The sequence below is a fragment of the Cucurbita maxima genome, unplaced genomic scaffold (genome assembly GCF_002738345.1).
Source record: "Cucurbita maxima cultivar Rimu unplaced genomic scaffold, Cmax_1.0 Cma_Scf00007, whole genome shotgun sequence".
Classification (NCBI taxonomy): Eukaryota; Viridiplantae; Streptophyta; class Magnoliopsida; order Cucurbitales; family Cucurbitaceae; genus Cucurbita; species Cucurbita maxima.
The window spans coordinates 1345459-1365247 of NW_019272023.1; the positions used below are offsets into that span (position 1 = coordinate 1345459).

Sequence of the window (19789 nt, forward strand, 5' to 3'; positions counted from 1 at the left end):
CAATTTAACCTAACCCAACTCAAAAGTAAATGATTGGATTGAGCTGTGAACTCTATTCAGGTTGCTTGAATTGCCAACCCAGTTAACTCAAAGGTTTGGGTAGGAATAGGATATGTTGTGAACTCTGTTCAAGTTTCTTGGATCATCAACTCAATCAACTCAAAAGTTCGGGTTAGTTCAAAAAAATTTTTACAACTCAACTTAACCAAGGTAGATCTCTAATTTAATCTATAAATTTGAACGTATAATTTAATTTTTAAATAGGACACAAAATCTTAAAAAATATGTGTCTAATAATAGTCATAGGCATACCAATTAGCGCATTAAAAAAAAATATTTTATGAACTACAAAAAAGTAATAATTAAATTAAATATTTTCCAGATCAGATTCTGTAAGAAATAGAAATTAACCAATTACACAGTCTTTCTGTTTTTGACAAATAACCCAAAAACCGCCTTTAGTTGTTCTTGAGCTTCTCTGTTTTTTTCCCACGCCCTCACTTTACTTTCAGATCTATTCCTTCCCTTGTTCCCTGCGAAATTCAGGGCGAGGTCTGATCTGTGGGTAGCCGAGGGCTGTAATGGCGGGGGGTGTGAACCGGAAGATATCGGCAGCATCGGCCAGAGCTCATACGAGGAAAATTAAACGGAGCAATTCTTCCCCGATTTCTTCAGGTGGCCGATCTCCATTTCTTTTTCCATTTTTCTCCACTGCTTGTGTGAATTTATTGGTGCTTATTGTGTTCGAATATGCTGAAATTCGCATGTTAATCATCTACGTTGTTTCCTTTTTCGTTGCGAAGTTGGAAGTAAGGAAGAATCGTAGTTCTCCGTCTGGTTTTTATGCGTTCGAGTAAGCTGTAGCGATGACCGAAATCGACCTAAGCTGTAGTTTAGGATGCTATTTTCAATTTCTGACCTCAGCTTTAGAACACTCCGGCATGATTTTTCATCAAATTTAAGTTGATTCTATTTAGTTGAAGTTAATATTAGGACAACCAGGAATCAATCTAACCTACGAGTTGAAGTTGTTTGACCCTAAACTGCCCGTTCAAGCCCATAATTTTTTGGTTTAGGTTGATCAGGTGTTAATGAATTTCTTCAACATCACCAGCCTCTCTTTCCTAGATCTGTTACTGTTTACAACTTAACACTCATCTTGTGATCTATCAGTGCAATCTTATGTGAGTGGATATGGTTCATTTCTTTTACATACTATAGATGTTCTCCATGCTATATGAGCATTTTGTATCTTCTCATCGTATACATTGAAAAGTTATATCTTGTTAAAGCAAAAAAAAAAAAAAAAAAAAAAAAAAAAAAAAAAAAAAAAAAAAAAAAAAAAAAAAAAAAAAAAAAAAAAAAAAAANAAAAAAAAAAAAAGAAAGAAGAAGAAGAAGAAGAAGAAAATATCTTCTCCATGTTATAGAACAAATAATATGATTTTTCTCTAATTCTTTTTCCATTTTTCAATTTCATTGTACCTTTCCCCCTATTTTATGCATTTTAAAACAAAACAAAAAAAAAAATGATATTGGTTTTCCCTTGATGTATGCATCTACTAGCTTTTCTGATTATAACTCAAAATAACAGGATTGGTAAGGAATATAGCAGTGCTGCTCTTTTTTGGGTTTTTAGCCTGGGGTTATCAGGCAATCCGGCCTCCTGCACCCAAAATATGTGGCTCCCCCGATGGCCCTCCTATCACAGCATCAAGAATAAAGCTTAGAGATGGTAGGTATTTGGCATATAAGGAGCATGGGGTTCCAAAAGATTCAGCTAAATACAAAATTATCTTTGTCCATGGCTTCCGTTCTTGCAGACACGATGCCAGTGTTGCAAATACCATCTCTCCGGTATCATTTATACCTCACCTTCTAATGTTTATCCATTTGCTCTGGAAAGACATCTAAACACTCAAATGAGACCAGTCTAAAGGTGAATCTCTACTGAACTATTTGCAGGACGTAATTGAAAATTTAGGAATCTACATTGTATCATTTGACAGATCTGGCTATGGAGAAAGCGATCCAAATCCAAATCGAACTCCAAAAAGCACTGCTTATGATATCGAGGAGCTAGCTGATCAATTGGGGCTAGGATCCAAATTCTATGTTATTGGATTTTCCATGGGTGGCCAGGTAGTTTGGAGCTGTCTAAAATATATTCCTAACAGGTATGAAGCCACACCTGAAAACAAATGTCAAGAATTCTTTCCTACAAGAAAACGAGAAGAACTTCAGGAAGGAATTAACATTGAATATTCCATTGCCTCATTTTTATGTAAAAGAATATGGAGAACAAGGAAAGTGATTTATCTATTTGTGTTTCTTCTTGTATGATAAGGACTTAATTTTTTTTAAATATTAACAGGCTAGCAGGGGCAGCGCTATTGGCACCAGCTATTAACTACTGGTGGTCTGGGCTCCCTGCAAACTTAACGAATGAAGCCTTCTACCAACAGTCTGGACAGGATCAGTGGGCAGTTCGTGTGGCTCACTACACCCCCTGGCTTACCTATTGGTGGAATACACAAAGATGGTTTCCTTCTTCTAGTATTATTGCAGCTAGTTCCGGTAATCTGTCTCATCAAGACAAAGAACTCGAGTCCAAGCTAGTGGGAAGGAAAGAATGTCAGGTATGTGACCTTTCTTTATGAAATTTTGCTAGCTACTTTTCTGATCTTATCTTTAAATGCTGACTGTATGATAGAAATTGTGCTAAATGTGACTGTCAAATTAAAGGTTTCATTCCAGTAAGTGATTTATTGGCCAAATTTGTTAGGCTAGATGAGAGTAAACATGGAAAAATCAACAGCATACCCTCAAGTGCTGGTTTGGTTAAGTCAGAAATCTGCCATAAACAATATTGAATTAGCAAAGGAGAGAAATTGTAGTTACCGTTGTGCAAGGAGTGTGGATAAGGGTAGGTAAGGATAGTAACTGTCTCTTGTATAAACTGTTAAAGGTTTTGGACCAATTGGAATATATGGTAGGGGTGGGTAATGTATTAACTAAGAGGTTTGGCAGCTTGTGGAGAGTATGAAGCCTTTTCCAAGCATTTGCGAGCGTATTTGTTTTGGTCTATTTCCCTATTTGTTTTGGTCTATTTTCAAATGATGTTAGTAATCACAACCCTCCATAATGATATGATATTGTCTACTTTGAGCCTAAGCTCTGCTTTGGGCTTCCCCAAACCACCTCGTATCAATGGAGATGTATTCCTTACTTATAAACCTATAATCATTCGGATTTTGCTTTGGGCTTCTCCAAACCACCTCGTATCAATGGAGATGTATTCCTTACTTATAAACCTATAATCATTCGGATTTTGCTTTGGGCTTCCCCAAACCACCTCGTATCAATGGAGATGTATTCCTTACTTATAAACCTATAATCATTCGTGGGACTCCCCCCAACCATACCCTAACAGATGGAAAATCAAAATACATTTGAGAGCTCTGGGGGACTTATTTAACATTAAACAAGTAAAGGAGAAACCAATCTAGTAGTTATGATCCGGGGAGGAAATAGCTGAACTTTGAAAAACAAATGGTCACATTATAATCAGCTGTTTTCTTAGAAAACACACTGATAAATATTTGTTTTCTGTTGATGGGATGAAATCTTTCAGCCTATATTTAGCCAACAAGGAGAACACGAGTCCATCCACAGGGACGTGAACGTTGGATTTGGGAGGTGGGAATTCAGTCCCCTGGATCTGGAAAACCCATTCCCAGGGAATGAAGGTTCAGTTCATTTATGGCAGGGAGATGAAGACAAGATCGTGCCTGTCGCTCTCCAACGTCACATTGCCAAACAGCTTCCATGGATTCATTATCACGAGGTACCAGGTGCTGGGCATAGATTTCCCAATGCTGATGGCATGTCTGAATCCATCATCAAAGCCCTTCTTCTCAACGAGAAGTAGGCTTTTATTTATTACATCTTCTTCTGGGTTGGGTTGGTGGTCCTTCAGTACTCCATTTTTTTTGTCTCTCTCGTCCTTTGGTACATTATATTTATAGCGGTCCTCATTTGGCTGTATGGAGCTCTACTTTTTGCTTGGAGGACAATGGATACTTTTACCATGCTCTCTCTTATTGATCTTTGAAATTGAGGGTTGAAAGTGTCATTCCATCCTTTTTGTTATCGATTCAGTGTCCCGAGTGAAATTATATACACAATCTGATAATGTTTGATTGTATACCAAATGTCACAATCGCGTTTTTTCAGGACGTTTGTAGCGACTATGTAACACTCACTCAAATGATCGAGTGAGTCAACCAACTCGAAATTGTGGAAAGTATTAAATTAAAATGTTGTCTAATTCTTTTAATCTTTTAATGTTGTATTTAATAAATAATTAGATATTTGCGAATTTATTTAAAAAAGTCTAAATTGTAATTTTCAGGAAAAAATACCAAAAAAAAAAAAAAAAAAAAAAAGAAGAAAGAAGAAAGAAGAAAGAAAAACAAAAAGCCAACTAAAAAGTAGCACGTGCCTAGGGCTCAGCTATGGCACTACTTGCATGTGACGATATCGCCATCCGAAGTACCCTCTAAGCCACATTTCCTCTACGTCATCACAGTCTCAAAACTGCTAAAATTCCCCACTTTTCACCGATCAAATAAGACGACAGCCTAACGTGGAGGACGCTTATCGGATGCTACATCCTCTTTGTGTGAGCCAGCTGCACCGAATCTTCACCCATCTTAAAGCCATGGTCATACGTGTTCGACTAGGAGAGTCCAGACAGGATCAAAAGAGTTAAACCATGCCACGTGTCTTGCACGTGTCAATGACTCTCGTAGATAGGTTTAGAGAGAAAAGAAAAAAGGGGATACTCTCCTTCAAATACTTGATAAGAAAAAGAATACATTTTTTTTTAAAAATCTTTTTAACAGAATTTATTAATAAAATATCTATAATTTCTGACTTCGAGGAATTTAGGTAGTGTGGGCTCCACTTCTATCTCTCTTTTTCTCTCATCTCTTCCTGCATAATGTCAGCAAAAGGCTTAGGGTAATTGTAAAAACGAGTCCCCAAAACTTTCGTTTTTTACAGAAAAGGTCCCATTTCAAAAATATTTGTATTTTTGGACTTTTTCACGAAGATTGTGATGTAAAACATTGAATAACATGAATGTGAAATTACGACCCTTTCCATTCCATAGATTCTATTTAATTCTTAACATTTTTTTCACTAATTTTTTTTTTTTATATAATATATTTTACCCTACCAACCATTAACTTTCACTACACTCAACCACAAAACTCTATAAAATTCACCAGAAAAATATATATATATATATCAAAATTATAAATTTATGAAAATTATTCGAGTTTCTAAGCCGAAAAAAATATAAAAAATTCGAATAAATACACCAATTTAAAATTTATATTTAATTTAAATATTGAAACGTTATTTAGTAACATAAAATATGACAAAGGTAAATAATGGGAAGATAGAATTATCTTAAACAAAATTGAAGTCAACTAAACTTGAGATCAAATCGTAAAGTATATACCAAAAAAATGTATGTAACTTAATTTCAACTTTGTCTTTGATATTTTAAAATTATTAATTGCGGCGAAAATTTATTTGGGAGGGTTATTTATTTATTATTTATATAAATTGAAATAAAAAAAATAAAAAATAAAAAGCAAAATTGCTGTATAATTTCAATTTACAATATATAAATGGACCCCATTTCAGCGAAAAGACCGCAGTTTAATCTCGTTTCGTGCTCTGTTCCCTCTCTTCTTCAAGCTTCGTATTTTTGCTTCAGAGTACCAGAGATTCAGAGCTTGGGAAAGCTTCATTAATGGCGGCTTTTGTTAGGTTGAAAGCTACGATTTTGATGTTTTAAACTCTCAAGGCTTTCAGAAGTCTCCATTTCTCTTCATCTTCTCTCAATCTCTCTGGTACCCTTCAATGGCTGTTTTGATTCCGCCATTAGAGCTCTACTGCTTTAAATACAGTTCTTTTGCTCTGCCATTTTTATGCCCATTTGAAAATCAATACAAATAAAAAGGATGAATTATTTGCTGCTTCTAATGTGGTTTTTGATGAAAATCAATACAAATAACTTCAAGTTGTTTTGATTCCCTTGTGCTTTGATTGTAATTTTCCATTTATGGTACTTATTAATTCCTTATAATTTACCTTTATTATTATTATTATTATTATTATTATTATGAGTGGGATCTGATGTGGAATAAACCTTCTTCAAAGAAAAACACACTTTTGGTCTTGTCAAGTACATATTTGCCATAAAACTTGAAGATGGTTTTGATTACATCTTAAAAGTCGATGATTATAGTATTCGAGTAGCAATGAAGATTAAAGTTTATTTTAAATTCCAAGAAGATTGATACTGTTCTTCTCCCGTTGTTAATGAAGTCTTATATTGTTTTATTTTCTTTGGCCTCCATTGATGCGGCAGCTTCAAGCTCGTCGCTGATCTTAATAGACACCAGCAGAGGAAAACATGGTGTTAAAAGAATCAGAAATGATGTCACATGATGAAGTTGAATCGACATTGCAGTCGGAGCAGCAGCTCAAGCCCCATGGATTCTCTTCCCTTGGAAGGCAGTCCTCCATTTATTCGCTTACACTGGACGAGTTCCAGCATACTCTCTGTGAGAGTGGCAAGAACTTCGGCTCCATGAACATGGATGAGTTCCTCACCAGCATTTGGACGGCGGAGGAAAACCAAGCATTCAATGCCAGCCAGTCGGCGACGTCTGCGGTTGCGGCATTGAGCAACGCTCAGGCTCACTTGCCGGTGAGCGGAGTGGAGAAACACAACATGGAGAAGCAAGCAAGCCTACCTCGGCAAGGTTCACTAACACTTCCGGCACCCTTGTGCCGGAAGACAGTGGATGAGGTTTGGTCTGAGATTCACAAGAGCCAGCAGGGGCAGAGTCAAAATAGCAGCAGTGGTGGTAATGCCAACAATCAGAATCCAGAATCTGCCACGCGCCAACCAACGTTTGGGGAAATGACATTGGAGGATTTTCTGATCAAAGCTGGGGTTGTTCAAGAACAACCATGTGGCCGGGCAGGAGTGTTGCAGCAATTGCCACCACCTCAGCAGTATGGTATGTACCAGAATAGCAACCACACCATTGGTGCTGGTTATGTTCCCAGGCCTATTATGGGACTCAGTACATCTGCAGCTGGTGGTGGTGCTAGCGGTACTGCCGGTGCCGGTGGCATTACGACATACCAGCCGGTCCCCCAAGGTGGTTCTACCATTGGCGATACCTCAGGATATGCAGGCAATGGTAAAAGAAACAGTGTGTACCCATCACAGCCTCCACCTGCAGTTTGCTATGGTGGAAGAGTGGTGAACAGTGGAGGGGGTGGGGGTGGGGTAGGAGGATATTCACCGGCTCAACCGATGGGGATGGCGCCTGTAAGTCCGGTTTCCCCCGATGGAATGTGCGCCAATCAGGTGGATAGCTCAAATCAATTTGGGTTGGACATGGGTGGGTTAAGAGGTAGGAAGAGAATAATTGATGGGCCAGTTGAAAAAGTTGTAGAAAGGAGGCAGAGAAGGATGATAAAGAATAGGGAGTCAGCTGCAAGGTCCAGAGCTAGGAAACAGGTGCACTTTTCTTTTCCTAGTGTCATTTTCTTTCAATAAAATGACAAGCTGAAGTAGCTAATATGCATTTTCTTCCCTACTTCGAAAATAGGCATACACAGTAGAGTTAGAAGCAGAGTTGAACCAGTTAAGAGAGGAAAATGCACATCTTAAGCAGGCCTTGGTAAGTATCATGTGAAAACGTTTGATATATCAAATAGAAATTGCCTACTACTGTAATTCTAACCAGATATTCTGTCCCTTTTGTTTTGGAATATAAATAGGCCGAGTTAGAGAGGAAGAGAAAGCAACAGGTACCTTGTTTTACAATCCATCTGATATGTTCAATAGCAGGATAGAATTGCATGCCATTTCCATCAGATATGAAAAGTATAAATTTTATTTTCTTGAATATCCTTCTTTAGAGCTCAAGAACACAGTAAAGTCGTTTCTTCAACATCTTTCTAAATCCAAGAGTTTGACCTGATAGCCTCTCTATGATCACCATCTATGTCTTTGCAAATCATGGTTTGAGCTACATCTAGCAATTGATCTTAGCCTTCATTTTTGCAGTACTTAGAGGAAACAAAGATTGTTCAAACCAAAGCACAGAGGGCCAAGGAAAAGCTTTGTGTTATGAGGAGAACATCGAGTTGCCCATTGTAAAAGAAAATCCTCTTAAGTTCCATCCATGGAAAAGGCAAAACACGAAACACACTCAAGTAGTTAGCAGGAAACCGGAAAAACCTCGGTGCATGCAGGACTTCGAGAATTTGGCATGAACCAACCAGCATGTCCAGCAGGAAATTGGGCTTGCTTGTCTTTCTGTTCTTCAGATGACTCGAATCTTGCACGGGTGAATGGCCTGGTACCAAGGTTTTTCGTTTCTTACGAGTTTGTCAAGGTGTTGTTATGTAGTAGATAGGCATAATTTGCACAAAATCTGATAAAATCTTCAGGTCTTTGTTAGCTATAAAAGATTAAAATGGAGAGAGAATCGGCATAGTGGTATCATATTTAATCGGGCTTGTTTCAAATTCAGATTTGTTCATCAAATCGATGCTCTCAACCGGTGTTAATCTACTTCAATGTCTTATCTATATGGGTACAATTTTCAAAACCTCAAAAGTCGATCAAACCCAAATAAAATTTCATCTCCACTAGAGATTCTTCTCCTGTAACCCAGGTGCAGAAAAGAGGGGCGGGAAACAACAACCACGCTTGGCTTTGGCGTATCCATGACACCAAACTCGACACATGTACAGCACGCAAATTACCGAAAGGAATGTTATTAGACTACTGTTTGCCAATTTGTTATAAATAGATGAAGTAAGAAAGAGGGGGAGAGAATTGTTTTGGTGAATGAATTAACGCATGTATTTTGAAACTTGTAAGCTCATCTTTATATTTCAATACAGTTCGGTTCTAGTTTGGATAATTGATACTATCAATTACCAAGAAGTAGAAAAGAAAAGGGTTACCTGTACGCTAGGAAGATGGCGGATTTGACTTTTTCAGAGGTCTTTGGTCCAATAGCGCAGAATGAATGACAGCCAGGGACCATAATTCGTGCAGAAAGGCAACAATAAGAAGACTCTCGTGGTTAGTAAGGGGATCATAATATCATGCAGCAAGACTATGTCTTCAGGAGCCTCAGGCGGCAAGCAGAACGTTGATTTAGTGGCGAATGCATATTTAGTTGCCTAAATGCTATGCAAAGACGAACCCGACCTGAATACGCTGATGGTTTCTCATAAGTTCGACGAAAGACGTGGCAAAACACGATAGGGTGTGGCATTCCATATTGGTCATGGCTCCTGATACAAACCCAAAGATTGTCAATTTCTTCAACTTTGGACATATTTTAACAAGTTTCGCCACCCATTCAGAGAAAAAAACATTATTTTCCTTCCATCCAACTTCTAATATGGTCACATTCTCCATCTGAAAAGATCTCCGCAAGTTATGATGAAAGGCTCTACGTCTTAGATCCCAACTTATAGATAAATGGCCTAACTGGGGAAAATTGGTGGAAATTGAGCCCAAATCCACAACTTCTTCATCACTATCATAAATTCTTACATTCCACAGCCGAAGCCTCGTCAACATTGATGCCTTTGAGAGCAGATGATAGAATCCCTTGCCACACAATTGCAGTACCGCTGAGATCCACTAGTTCAAGATTTTCAGTGTTATCTCCAATACCCAGTTCGAAAGCCGTAAACTCCTCGAGCTTCAGAACTCTCAGAGTTCCTTTGCCAATTAGCTGAAATACTTCAGGATTACAATCTTTTAAATGTAAAATTTCAAGGGTATCAGCCTCTAGCGTGATATCCTCTTTACCGACATCTTCAACGAAGATATTCTTCAATGAAGAACTTCTAATTTCCATTGCTGTAGTCTCATCTGTCCCCGTAAATTCTGGGTGAACTACAGATAACCTTTCAAGCTTTGGTCAAGCAGAGATAAGAAGGTTTAGATCTGGCATAGAAATGATGACATAACAGAGTGATAGATAATTCAAACAAGAGAACTTATGATAAGCCGGTTCAATATGACCTATCGGATTATTAGCCAATGCCAACGCTTCTAGTTTGTGTCGACCACACTTCTCAATTATATTGATGCTTGGAACAGTGTTGACATTATACTGCAGTCGAAAGATTGTGTTTCTCGAATGCATGAGCCAAGCAGTCACTGAGGAGGCCGAGAATGCTTCTACTTCATCCATAAAAATGTATAAGTTCTCAAGTCCAGTGGTCTGAAGTATCATTTGTGTTATTATAACTTCCAAGCTCCTCGTCGAAAGGCTTTTAGAACCTGGACAATCATCCGAGTGGAAGCTCAAAGTATGGAGGTGATTCCGCACAGCCTCTCTCCATTTCTTACAAGTTGTCGAAGCGATCGCCACATCTTGGACAGATGGTAGAAGAGAGAGTATTTTTCCAATAATCTCAACTGGAAGGTCTTCCATGTCTAATTAGACGAGTAGAAAATGAAGACCATGTAAGCCTGATGTTGCGCCAATTTAGGGAAGATCGTGAACTCGGAGAGCTTGCCGAATAGAAACTGGTCCATGATCAACAAGAAAGTTAAAAACAAATCGAAACCTGAATTCTTCAATAGGAAAATCACCAATAGAACCAGATTCATAGAAACAATACAGAAAAGCAAAATGAGTTATCAACACGGCTCACAGAATGAACCAAATTTAGCACTGGAGTACTGCGAAAAATATTTAAAATACGACAGTTCAAGATTCAAGTACCACGTCAAATAACATCAGAAAAGAAGCAAAAGATACCAAAAATGGTCGATTCTAACTCTTTAATGACTAACTCTAAACTCCATTTTCCGAAACAAGATCAGCGAAGAGCAAAAATCTGCATAGCTTACCTCAATGCTCGAATACGTATTATCTTGAAGAGAATTTGAAAGCCTTTGTTCGATGAATCAATCTCACAACACAAAGTACGAGAGGAATCTCCAAGAAAGATGACAAAAGCCACAGCCACAGGAAACTGTCGTGTAGAATTCGTTAGAGCCGAGTCAAGAGGGAGTTTGGACTTAAAAAAGGAGACGAAAATTGGAATTTCAGATTTTGGATAGTCTTTATTAAAATAATTTGGATATCCAAATTTACTCCCAATTATCAAATTTAATACAAATTAAGTTTAATTAATTCATAAATTTAACCAACAAAAATTTGTAATGTAATTTGAATATTTTTAATTATTTTTTAAGTATATAACAAACATGAATATTTTTTTTACTATCCTATTTATTTTTTTAGGTGTCCAACCCTCCAAAAAAATATTTAATAGTTTCCCGAACTTTCAATTTTATATTTATAATTTTTTTAATTTTTAAGTATGGTAGAATGCAAAAAAAATTAAAACATATCTGCGATTTATTGATGGTTAAATTTAAAGATGAGGAATCGATAAGATTTAAGGACTAAATAAATATAAAGTTTAAGGACTAAATTTGTAATTTAATCATTTTAATGCTTATTTTAGTTTCTTTAAACTTTAAAATAATAAATATATTATTCTTTTCAATTTAATATTTAATTGTGAGATGTTTATATTAACGCTAGTTTGTTAAAAATAAAATAATAATATAAGGTCTAAAATAGTTATTTTTGTAAATTTGAGGACTAAAATAGAGATTTAGATAAAAATGAGGTACCAAAATGAAATTTGTAAAGATTGTGTTGACTAATTTACTGGAACGGGGAGCTCGTAAATGGGCCTTCAAATTTGGAGCCCAAATGTGAGTTGCGATCTCTTGGCTGATATGACGCTTTCTTCAATCCGTTTCTGCTTTTTTGGCACTGACCCGCACATCGCCTTCCTCCAAAAAGCCAGCGTTCAACTCCACCTTCTTCTTCTTCTTCTTCACATGATTTTTGTTATTTTTCTGAGGATTTTTCTCATAATGGCGCGAAGAATCTAAGCTACCAACACGCCCTCACTCCGCCCACCATTTCCATTTCAGGCTCCAAGTACAACTCAAATGCTACACATTCTGCACTTTTCTCCGGTATTTTCAATATTGAATTCAGTTGCATTTCTCAATTTCTTGCATTCTTTCATTGTCAAGGAGATTCGTGTTATATCATGATGAATGAGGCGCTCATGTTGGTTTGATTCCATTTTCCTTACGTTTCAAACTCGCTTGGAGGTTTCCGTGACTGAATTCCAGTGGCTTGGTGTTTCTCTTGATTTTTTTTTTTTTTTTTTTTTTTGGTGTTCATGATTTATCTTTTTCAGCTGTAGGCACAATTTAAATCGTTTTTTCTCCTATATTCGCTATATTGTACGATACAAAGGACTGTTATATTTTATTCTATGCTTGTCAAGCCAAAATAGATTATCCCAATGGTTAAATAGTTCTCAATTGACTATTTGGCTTTGTGAATAGGCGTTGAAAGAGAGGTTTGCGTTGGATTCGAGATTTTGAACCGTTAAGAAGTTATTCTGAACAGTCGACTTTAGAATTTACATTGACAATTTTGTGATGGCAAGTTGCTCGTGGATACATTTTGCTCTTTCTGATGGTCGAAACCCAGTTGGCGTACTGAATGTTCTTGGAGGAAGAGTATCAATGTCAAATCATAATTCCTCAGGAAGATTTGGCTGCGTTAAAATGCATGAAGAAGGGAATGGATTTGTGGGTGTTGGCCAAAAGTTAGCTCTGCGTAAATTCAAATGTGCTTCCAATTCTCACAGTGTCGGTTCATATCCAAATAGAGACCCTTTTCTTGAACTACACCCTGAAATTTCAATGCTTAGAGGAGATGGGAGCAATATGTTGAGTAACCCAAGACAGGATAGTTTAATTGAAAGTAACACTGAGAGTTTGGGAGACACAATCAGTCCAAGTAATTATGGTGAAGCAAAGATTAAAGTCGTTGGTGTTGGAGGTGGTGGGTCAAATGCAGTCAATCGTATGATAGAGAGTTCAATGAAAGGAGTGGAGTTCTGGGTTGTCAACACGGATGTTCAAGCTTTGAGAATGTCCCCTGTGCAATATGAGAACCGTCTTCAAATTGGTCGGGAACTTACAAGGGGTCTCGGAGCTGGTGGGAACCCGGACGTTGGAATGAGTGCTGCCAATGAGAGCAAGGAAGCTATTGAAGGGGCACTTTATGGAGCAGACATGGTTTTTGTCACTGTAAGTTCACGTTTACATGGCTATTTAACTCCCAATAGAATACTTTTGAGGGTTGATCGCCCATCATGGGTGTTCGTGCCAGTATGAACAGCATTGTTTTTCAATGAACTTATCTCAACTGAAATGATACATTTTACTGATAATTGAAGCATCTCAGTGGAAATAATGTTATATTTGATCCAGAAAACTCGTGGTTTTCCAGGTCTTTTTGTTCATAATGCACTACTTTTCAATGAATCTTGATGAGAATGGCATGCGATGGATGTAGGGAAAAGCTTTTTGATGTTTATCCCCAAAACAACCATCCATTATTATGTTTTTGGAGTATTTATGTCTAGCCTCGACTTATCCTCGTATTTTTCTGATTGGAGGAGACTTGTCTGTCTTTATTTGTAGGCTGGAATGGGTGGAGGGACCGGAACTGGTGGTGTTCCTGTCATAGCAAGTATTGCCAAGTCGATGGGTATATTGACAGTCGGTATCGTTACAACTCCATTCTCTTTTGAAGGGCGAAGGAGGACAGTTCAAGCCCAGGAAGGAATTGCAGCTTTGAGAGACAATGTTGATACACTTATAGTCATTCCGAATGACAAGCTGTTAACTGCGGTTTCACAATCAACAGCTGTGACAGAAGCATTTAACCTAGCTGATGATATTCTTCGCCAAGGTGTTCGTGGTATCTCCGACATAATTATGGTATGTAATTAGTTAGAAAGTTGAACAAGATGCTCTTATTTTGATTCTTTTATATCAAGCCCTAGTCCATGTCAAAGGCTTTTTGACAATTATCATTTTCTTCTCAAAAAATTTAAGAACATGGAATATTTTTCTGATGTGAAAACTTCTGGTTAGATTTGGAGTGAACTTGAAATAGCACATATCATTTGATTATTGAAATAGCCTACATGAATGTCAGAGTCGTTTCCAAAATTATTTAAATTCTTGCCTTTTAATGAGAAAATAAACTACAAATTATTCCTGTGTGTGAAAAGCTAATGCAGACAATTCTTATCCATCTTCAGAACATTGTGCAAAGAAAATATATAATCATACTCCTGGAAGGGCATAGTCTTGTATTCCAGAGAGATTGCCTGTGCTAATTTTTCCTTTTACTACAAAAAACTATTAAGTTGCTCTAGTTCATAAGGGCACTCTGTATGATTCAGATACCAGGACTCGTCAATGTAGATTTTGCCGATGTTCGGGCTATCATGGCAAATGCTGGCTCTTCATTGATGGGGATTGGAACTGCAACTGGTAAGACCATAAAATTCTTTCTAGTTTCCAAAATCTTTAATATTTGTCTTATCCAAAAAAAAAAAACCTTAGTATTTGAAGGCTTAGATAGCCAGTTTCCTTTACTGTTGACTTTAGACTTCATGTTATTATTGCAATGAGTAATGATGCCATTGTTGTTTTGAAAATGTCATTTTTCAAATGACCGTGAATTGGCCTAGGGGTCATTGAAAAAAAAAAACAAAGGGCTTAAAGGTAATGGGTTCAATCTGAGGTGCCCATGTATATCGAGATATAATGTCCTACAAGTTTTCTGAATAACCAAATATAGTTAAGTTAAGTGGTTAAGTTTGTAGCTCCTAATGACTATTATTCAAGGAGAGTGTTGTTACTGCGAAGGGATGTTTGGATTGGAGATATTCTTCAAGGTTCTCATGTTAGTCTCCACGTCGAAAATTTAATAACTCAGAACTCTTGTTGTTTCTTAGAGCGAGCTTTGGAATGGGCCAAGCCATCCGAAAGATTAGCAACCGTGAGTGTTATACAAAGAGTTAGACGTTTGATACTTGGGTCATCCAAAAAATATGAACCACAAAGCTGAATAAGGCGTAGGGAATCTCCGTTGGGTGATGCCTGCATGTTTAGTTTATTTTCCCTGGACATAAGATCATATTTCTGGCTATTTCCTCAAATGTAGCCTTAACCGGGCTGGTACTTATATTGGTGTAGGGAAGAGTAGGGCGAGAGATGCTGCTTTAAATGCCATCCAATCTCCATTACTTGATATTGGTATAGAGAGGGCCACTGGTATTGTATGGAACATAACCGGAGGGACTGATCTGACCTTATTTGAGGTATGAATTCATCTCTTTGTTTTTTCTTTTTTCTTTTCCTGTGTAATGTTTAGTTAGCATCAGTGAATAGAATGGATGAACTTCATCCACTGCCTAAAACTAATAAAGAAGCCTCTCGATATCCTTTTATCTTCTAAAATTTATGGGCGCACTACAAATAGTCTTATTCTCAAATTGCATAACTTTATGATGATATTGCATCGTCCGGGAGCTGTAAGTAGGTTAGTTTGGATTGCTTTTGGCTGAAACGAACCCCAAACCAACATATAAGATCGAGTCTTAAAACTCGGTGCTTGTAGTTTTTATTTTCCTTTTTTTTTCTTATTTTATTTAGGGAACGAATGCTCAACAAAAGCTAACCACAAAAATAACTAAAACCAAACTTACAAAGATAGTAGAAAGCGATGCAGTTCAGTAAGCTTTAGTATGCTTCGCCTGTTAGTTTTATTTACAAATGTGCTGATCACACAGGTAAATGCTGCTGCAGAGGTCATATATGATCTTGTAGATCCATCAGCCAATCTAATATTTGGAGCAGTTATAGATCCATCAATCAGTGGACAAGTAAGTTGTTGAAAACTCTGGTTAGTTATGACATATGCAGTTCCACCATAAATATGTCTTAATTTCTCCTGACATTTTTTCTGCCCAGCAAGTTCTAGATGATATTGGTTTTGCGTGCATAATTCTATATTAATGAATATCAATTTGTAGATGTTAATGCATTCAAAAAAAGAAAAAACAACGATTATTTGTTAGTTTATCCTCTGATAAATATATTGGTTAGATTCGATTGTACGTTGTAGAATTTCAACAACAACGTAGTCAAACGAAATAACTTCTTCGGTTCGTTCTTCAGGTTAGCATAACTCTGATAGCTACTGGATTTAAACGCCAAGAAGACGGTGATGGGAGGCCCTTCCAGGTACACATGCCTCTGTTTGTAGAAAACCAACCAAGCCATGCTTCAACCTTTCACAAAGCTTGAGAGTTGAAATCACTAGAAATCTGCAACCATTTTCCATGCCAATAGTTTGTCTTAATGGTCTAGTATCTACATGCAGGTAAGTCAGCAAGCACGGGGAGAAACGACGTATAGAGTAAATCAAAGTCATTTCGCTGATGGTGGTCTTGTTGAAATCCCCGAGTTCTTGAAGAAGAAAGGTCGGTCACGCTATCCTCGAGCTTAAAAAACTCTCCATCTTTCAGCTACTCAAACTAGTTTCCCTTTCAAGTACTACTGCACATTGCTTCAGGCAGGTAGTAGATCTCTACGCCCCATTGTTTGAAAGTAGTGTGGTAGTGTAAATAATTGGAATGGTAGCTGCCCAAAATGCAAGATCAAATGGTTTCTCCTTTGTAGTTTGAGAGCCTGTTTTAACTGCAATGGCAAACACAATTTCATTGAGTTGAATTTGTTGATGATCTTCATTGTGTTCTTGAGAGGGAGCGTTATTTGTAAAGCTTAGAGGCGGTTAAGTTGAAGACATGAAGTTGTTGAGCTTTCTTTAGGTTTATGAGAATGAATGGTATTTCATATGCTTCCTTAATCATTTAGGAATACGATGGCCTAAAGTTGAGTTATGTTTTAATTGCGTGGTAGCTAGCATAAGATGATGATGACGACAATGTGCTTTTAGCTGCTAAGCTAAATATTTCGAGATGAGCTCGTGTAAATTGATATGTTTATAGTCGTGGGGTTAAATAGTATTAAAAGACAATAATGAAAAACTGAATTGTTAAATGTAATGACTTCTATATAAGTACCAATATAAAGATATATATCACAATAAAAACAATAATTTGTATTATTATTTAAAAAATATGTGAAATAATTAATAATAGAATTTGCATGGTACACGAACACACGCAATTGGGTGAAGCGTCTCTTCAGGCGTGCCGGTAGTGGCTGTCTTGCTTTCCGTTCGTGTGAGACACATGTCGGTGTCCTCAACCCCCATCCATCCCATCATACCCCTCCATTTCCTTTCTTTCTTTCTTTTACTTTTCATTTGTACTTGGACAAAAACGTCTTTTCCCTCTTTTACCCAATTTATCATTTCGACGTTGGAACAATGTGCTTAGTGATTTACCCCAAATAACTTTCTGACTTGTTAAAATTATTTTAATTTTGTAAAATCAATTTAGAAATGTAAAATAAAAAACTAAAATAATTTTAAATGATTGTAAATATGTTTGAGAATGATTTTTAACCTTACAAAAAAAAAAAAAATATTTTTTTTCAATTATTTAAAAATTACTCCCCTAAACACCTCGATTTGGACAATTACAAACTTGATATATCGTTTCTAGAGAAATACATATAAAACTTGATTAAAAGAAAACATGCTAGTTTTCTTTATCATGTTTGTCCATGATTGCATGCTCGTTCCAAATCTCTTTTATTTGCTTTCATGATAGATAGACTTTTACTATTATTGTTGTGTCAATACATGGGTATATAACCGGTCACCAAAATCGTGTCTACACCCACCAGAGCTAAAATGCCAAAAAAATGTACAATAAAAAAATGTGACTAGTTGTCAATTTTTTATATGTTATCGATCGTTGTTAGTACTTATTTACTTTTAGCTTATAACATTACTTTTTTTAAAAAAAAATTAACTTTCTAAAATATTTCTCTTAAAGACTTATTCACTTGATTAGAACAAATGTTGTCACCAGTTGTTATCCTATTCCTATGGTAGTTTAAATCCACATTTACTTGCATGTGGGAGAAAGAACAATGAGCATGAATTGTAGACCTCAAAAGCTAGGAAAAATATCTTTCTGAAGTCAGAATCAAGATCCCCACCCCTTTTAAGTCATTACCCAACAAAGAAATTCCTATAATGAAGGCATGATTTGAACGCATACCCTAGCCTCCTCTTTCTCTCTCCTAACTCAGACCAATAACTCCAATTTCATTGGCCAATGAATACCAAATCAACCTCAGCCTCACAATCCTCCAACTTCCAATCTCAGCCCTTCGTTTTTTTCTTTTTCTTTTTCTTTTTTTTCCCCACCCTTTTCCTCTGAAAATGCTCCCATTTCATTTTCCTTCAAATTCCCACTTCCCAATCAAACCCAAAACCACAAATCCTTATTCTTCTTCTTCTTCTTCTTCTTCTTCTTCCTCACATACTCTGTCGCTTTCTTTCTCTGTTCAATCCATTTAACTAATTATTCTTCTTCTTCTTCTTCCATACCCAACGGGGTTCGAGCGTTTTTTAAATTTTTTTTTTTTTTTTTTAATTTTTGCATGAGGGCAGAGGTTCGAACGAGTTCGCGGGAGATGGATTTTCAAGGCGCCGGTTCTTGTCTTCATCAGTACTCCCTTTCTCCTCCGCCTCCGCCTGCTCAAAACGGCGGAATCGAACAGGAATTACGATGTCTGGTTTCGAGTTTCGGCGGAGGAAAACGCTCGGAATCGGACGTGAAGGAGGACGACGGGGTGCCAGTGGAGGTACCTGCGGCGGAGGCGGCGTCGGAGGAGGAGGAGGAAGGTGGACGGGAGAGGCTGAAGAGGCATCGGCGGGAGGTAGCGGGTCGGGTCTGGATACCGGAGATATGGGGACAAGAGGAGCTGTTGAAGGATTGGATCGATTGCTTTGCCTTTGACGCTTGTTTATTTCCGACTGGAATTGGATCGGCGAGGGCGGCGCTGATTGAGGAAGGAAGGAGGGCCAACAATGGCGGATTTAGACCGGAGAACAGGTGCTGATTTTTCAGTGATTTTCTAGGTGAGGTAAATTAATTGCAATAAAAAAAATTAAAAAAAACATCCCAAGCTCTGAATATTAGTGTTTCCAACATCTGGGGAGAGATATTGAATGGAAGCAATCAAACAAAATGATACACTTTGTTTTGTTTATGGCGGCCATTTGATTTCCCATTGTTATTAATTAATACAATTATGAATTCTCCATCATTTTCTTTTTATTATTTTGATTAATCTTAATCTCTATGTAATCTTTTTTGCATTTAATCATCTAGCTTTCTTTTCTACTATTTTTTTTTTCTTTCAAATAATTTTAAAAAATAAGTTAAATTAATTAAAATACTCATAAATTAATTTAGGCTTTTGTTTAAAAAAATATTCTTTAAACTTCAAGAGTTTTAATAAATTTTTAATCTTCCAAAAAAATTATAAAAAAATATGCTTGCGAGATAAAAGTAGTTAGTAATTTGTTTTTAAAATATCATTCCATTTTTAATAATATTTCAAACATACCACTTTATAAAGTTTCATTAATATCCTTCAAATCATACAATAGAGTTTCAATTTGACCACACCAATCTTAATTTAACTAATTTAATCAATTAAAATATATATTATTGATCTAAAAAAATTTATAAATTTAGATTACATAGAAATCTAAAAATAATATTATGAATTTTGTATTTTTTTAAAATGCAATTTTTAA

The 19789-nt window shown here is 36.6% G+C and overlaps 4 protein-coding genes, 1 long non-coding RNA gene and 1 pseudogene across 6 annotated transcripts; 4 read left to right on the top strand and 2 right to left on the bottom strand.

Moving 5' to 3' along the window:
- The first annotated feature begins 440 nt into the window (after positions 1–440).
- Positions 441–4153, top strand: LOC111481668. Its single transcript, XM_023127226.1, has 5 exons — positions 441–675; positions 1594–1856; positions 1965–2176; positions 2374–2638; positions 3634–4153. Exons 1-5 carry the CDS (start codon positions 582–584, stop codon positions 3928–3930), a joined length of 1131 nt encoding a protein of 376 aa, XP_022982994.1. The 5' UTR covers positions 441–581; the 3' UTR covers positions 3931–4153.
- A 1593-nt stretch (positions 4154–5746) lies between these two features.
- Positions 5747–8649, top strand: LOC111481643 (protein ABSCISIC ACID-INSENSITIVE 5-like). Its single transcript, XM_023127182.1, has 5 exons — positions 5747–5926; positions 6448–7614; positions 7706–7777; positions 7878–7907; positions 8167–8649. Exons 2-5 carry the CDS (start codon positions 6493–6495, stop codon positions 8257–8259), a joined length of 1317 nt encoding a protein of 438 aa, XP_022982950.1. The 5' UTR covers positions 5747–5926; positions 6448–6492; the 3' UTR covers positions 8260–8649.
- On the bottom strand, positions 6333–6967 carry LOC111481833. Its single transcript, XR_002718112.1, has 2 exons — positions 6836–6967; positions 6333–6466 (listed from the first exon to the last, which is right to left on the bottom strand). It is a non-coding gene; the product is annotated as an uncharacterized LOC111481833 (long non-coding RNA).
- Positions 8650–8750: 101 nt separating the features above from the next.
- LOC111481650 lies at positions 8751–11122 on the bottom strand (annotated as a pseudogene).
- Positions 11123–11907: 785 nt separating this feature from the next.
- LOC111481628 (cell division protein FtsZ homolog 2-2, chloroplastic-like) lies at positions 11908–16912 on the top strand. 2 transcript variants are annotated; one of them, XM_023127163.1, is made up of 8 exons: positions 11908–12138; positions 12520–13272; positions 13669–13968; positions 14439–14529; positions 15238–15362; positions 15834–15926; positions 16222–16287; positions 16427–16912. In XM_023127163.1, exons 2-8 carry the CDS (start codon positions 12616–12618, stop codon positions 16550–16552), a joined length of 1458 nt encoding a protein of 485 aa, XP_022982931.1. In that variant the 5' UTR covers positions 11908–12138; positions 12520–12615; the 3' UTR covers positions 16553–16912. The 2 variants fall into 2 exon arrangements, with proteins under 2 accessions (XP_022982931.1, XP_022982932.1); XM_023127164.1 differs by lacking the exon at positions 11908–12138 and adding an exon at positions 12188–12307.
- Positions 16913–18230: 1318 nt separating this feature from the next.
- On the top strand, positions 18231–19291 carry LOC111481785 (protein BIC1-like). Its single transcript, XM_023127379.1, has one exon. The coding sequence runs from the start codon at positions 18625–18627 to the stop codon at positions 19084–19086; it is 462 nt and encodes a 153-aa protein (XP_022983147.1). The 5' UTR covers positions 18231–18624; the 3' UTR covers positions 19087–19291.
- Positions 19292–19789: the final 498 nt, after the last annotated feature.

What these genes read in the sequence shown, in the direction of transcription:
- LOC111481628 (XM_023127163.1), top strand. Translation starts at nt 12,616, where the DNA reads ATGGCAAGTTGCTCGTGGATACATTTTGCTCTTTCTGATGGTCGAAAC. An exon ending in CTGATCTGACCTTATTTGAG is followed by an intron (nt 15,363 to 15,833) that starts GTATGAATTCAT and finishes CTGATCACACAG; the next exon opens with GTAAATGCTGCTGCAGAGGT. An exon ending in GTGATGGGAGGCCCTTCCAG is followed by an intron (nt 16,288 to 16,426) that starts GTACACATGCCT and finishes ATCTACATGCAG; the next exon opens with GTAAGTCAGCAAGCACGGGG.
- LOC111481668 (XM_023127226.1), top strand. Translation starts at nt 582, where the DNA reads ATGGCGGGGGGTGTGAACCGGAAGATATCGGCAGCATCGGCCAGAGCT. An exon ending in TTCTTCCCCGATTTCTTCAG is followed by an intron (nt 676 to 1,593) that starts GTGGCCGATCTC and finishes TCAAAATAACAG; the next exon opens with GATTGGTAAGGAATATAGCA. An exon ending in TTGCAAATACCATCTCTCCG is followed by an intron (nt 1,857 to 1,964) that starts GTATCATTTATA and finishes AACTATTTGCAG; the next exon opens with GACGTAATTGAAAATTTAGG.
- LOC111481643 (XM_023127182.1), top strand. Translation starts at nt 6,493, where the DNA reads ATGGTGTTAAAAGAATCAGAAATGATGTCACATGATGAAGTTGAATCG. An exon ending in GGTCCAGAGCTAGGAAACAG is followed by an intron (nt 7,615 to 7,705) that starts GTGCACTTTTCT and finishes CTTCGAAAATAG; the next exon opens with GCATACACAGTAGAGTTAGA. An exon ending in CACATCTTAAGCAGGCCTTG is followed by an intron (nt 7,778 to 7,877) that starts GTAAGTATCATG and finishes GAATATAAATAG; the next exon opens with GCCGAGTTAGAGAGGAAGAG.
- LOC111481785 (XM_023127379.1), top strand. Translation starts at nt 18,625, where the DNA reads ATGAGGGCAGAGGTTCGAACGAGTTCGCGGGAGATGGATTTTCAAGGC.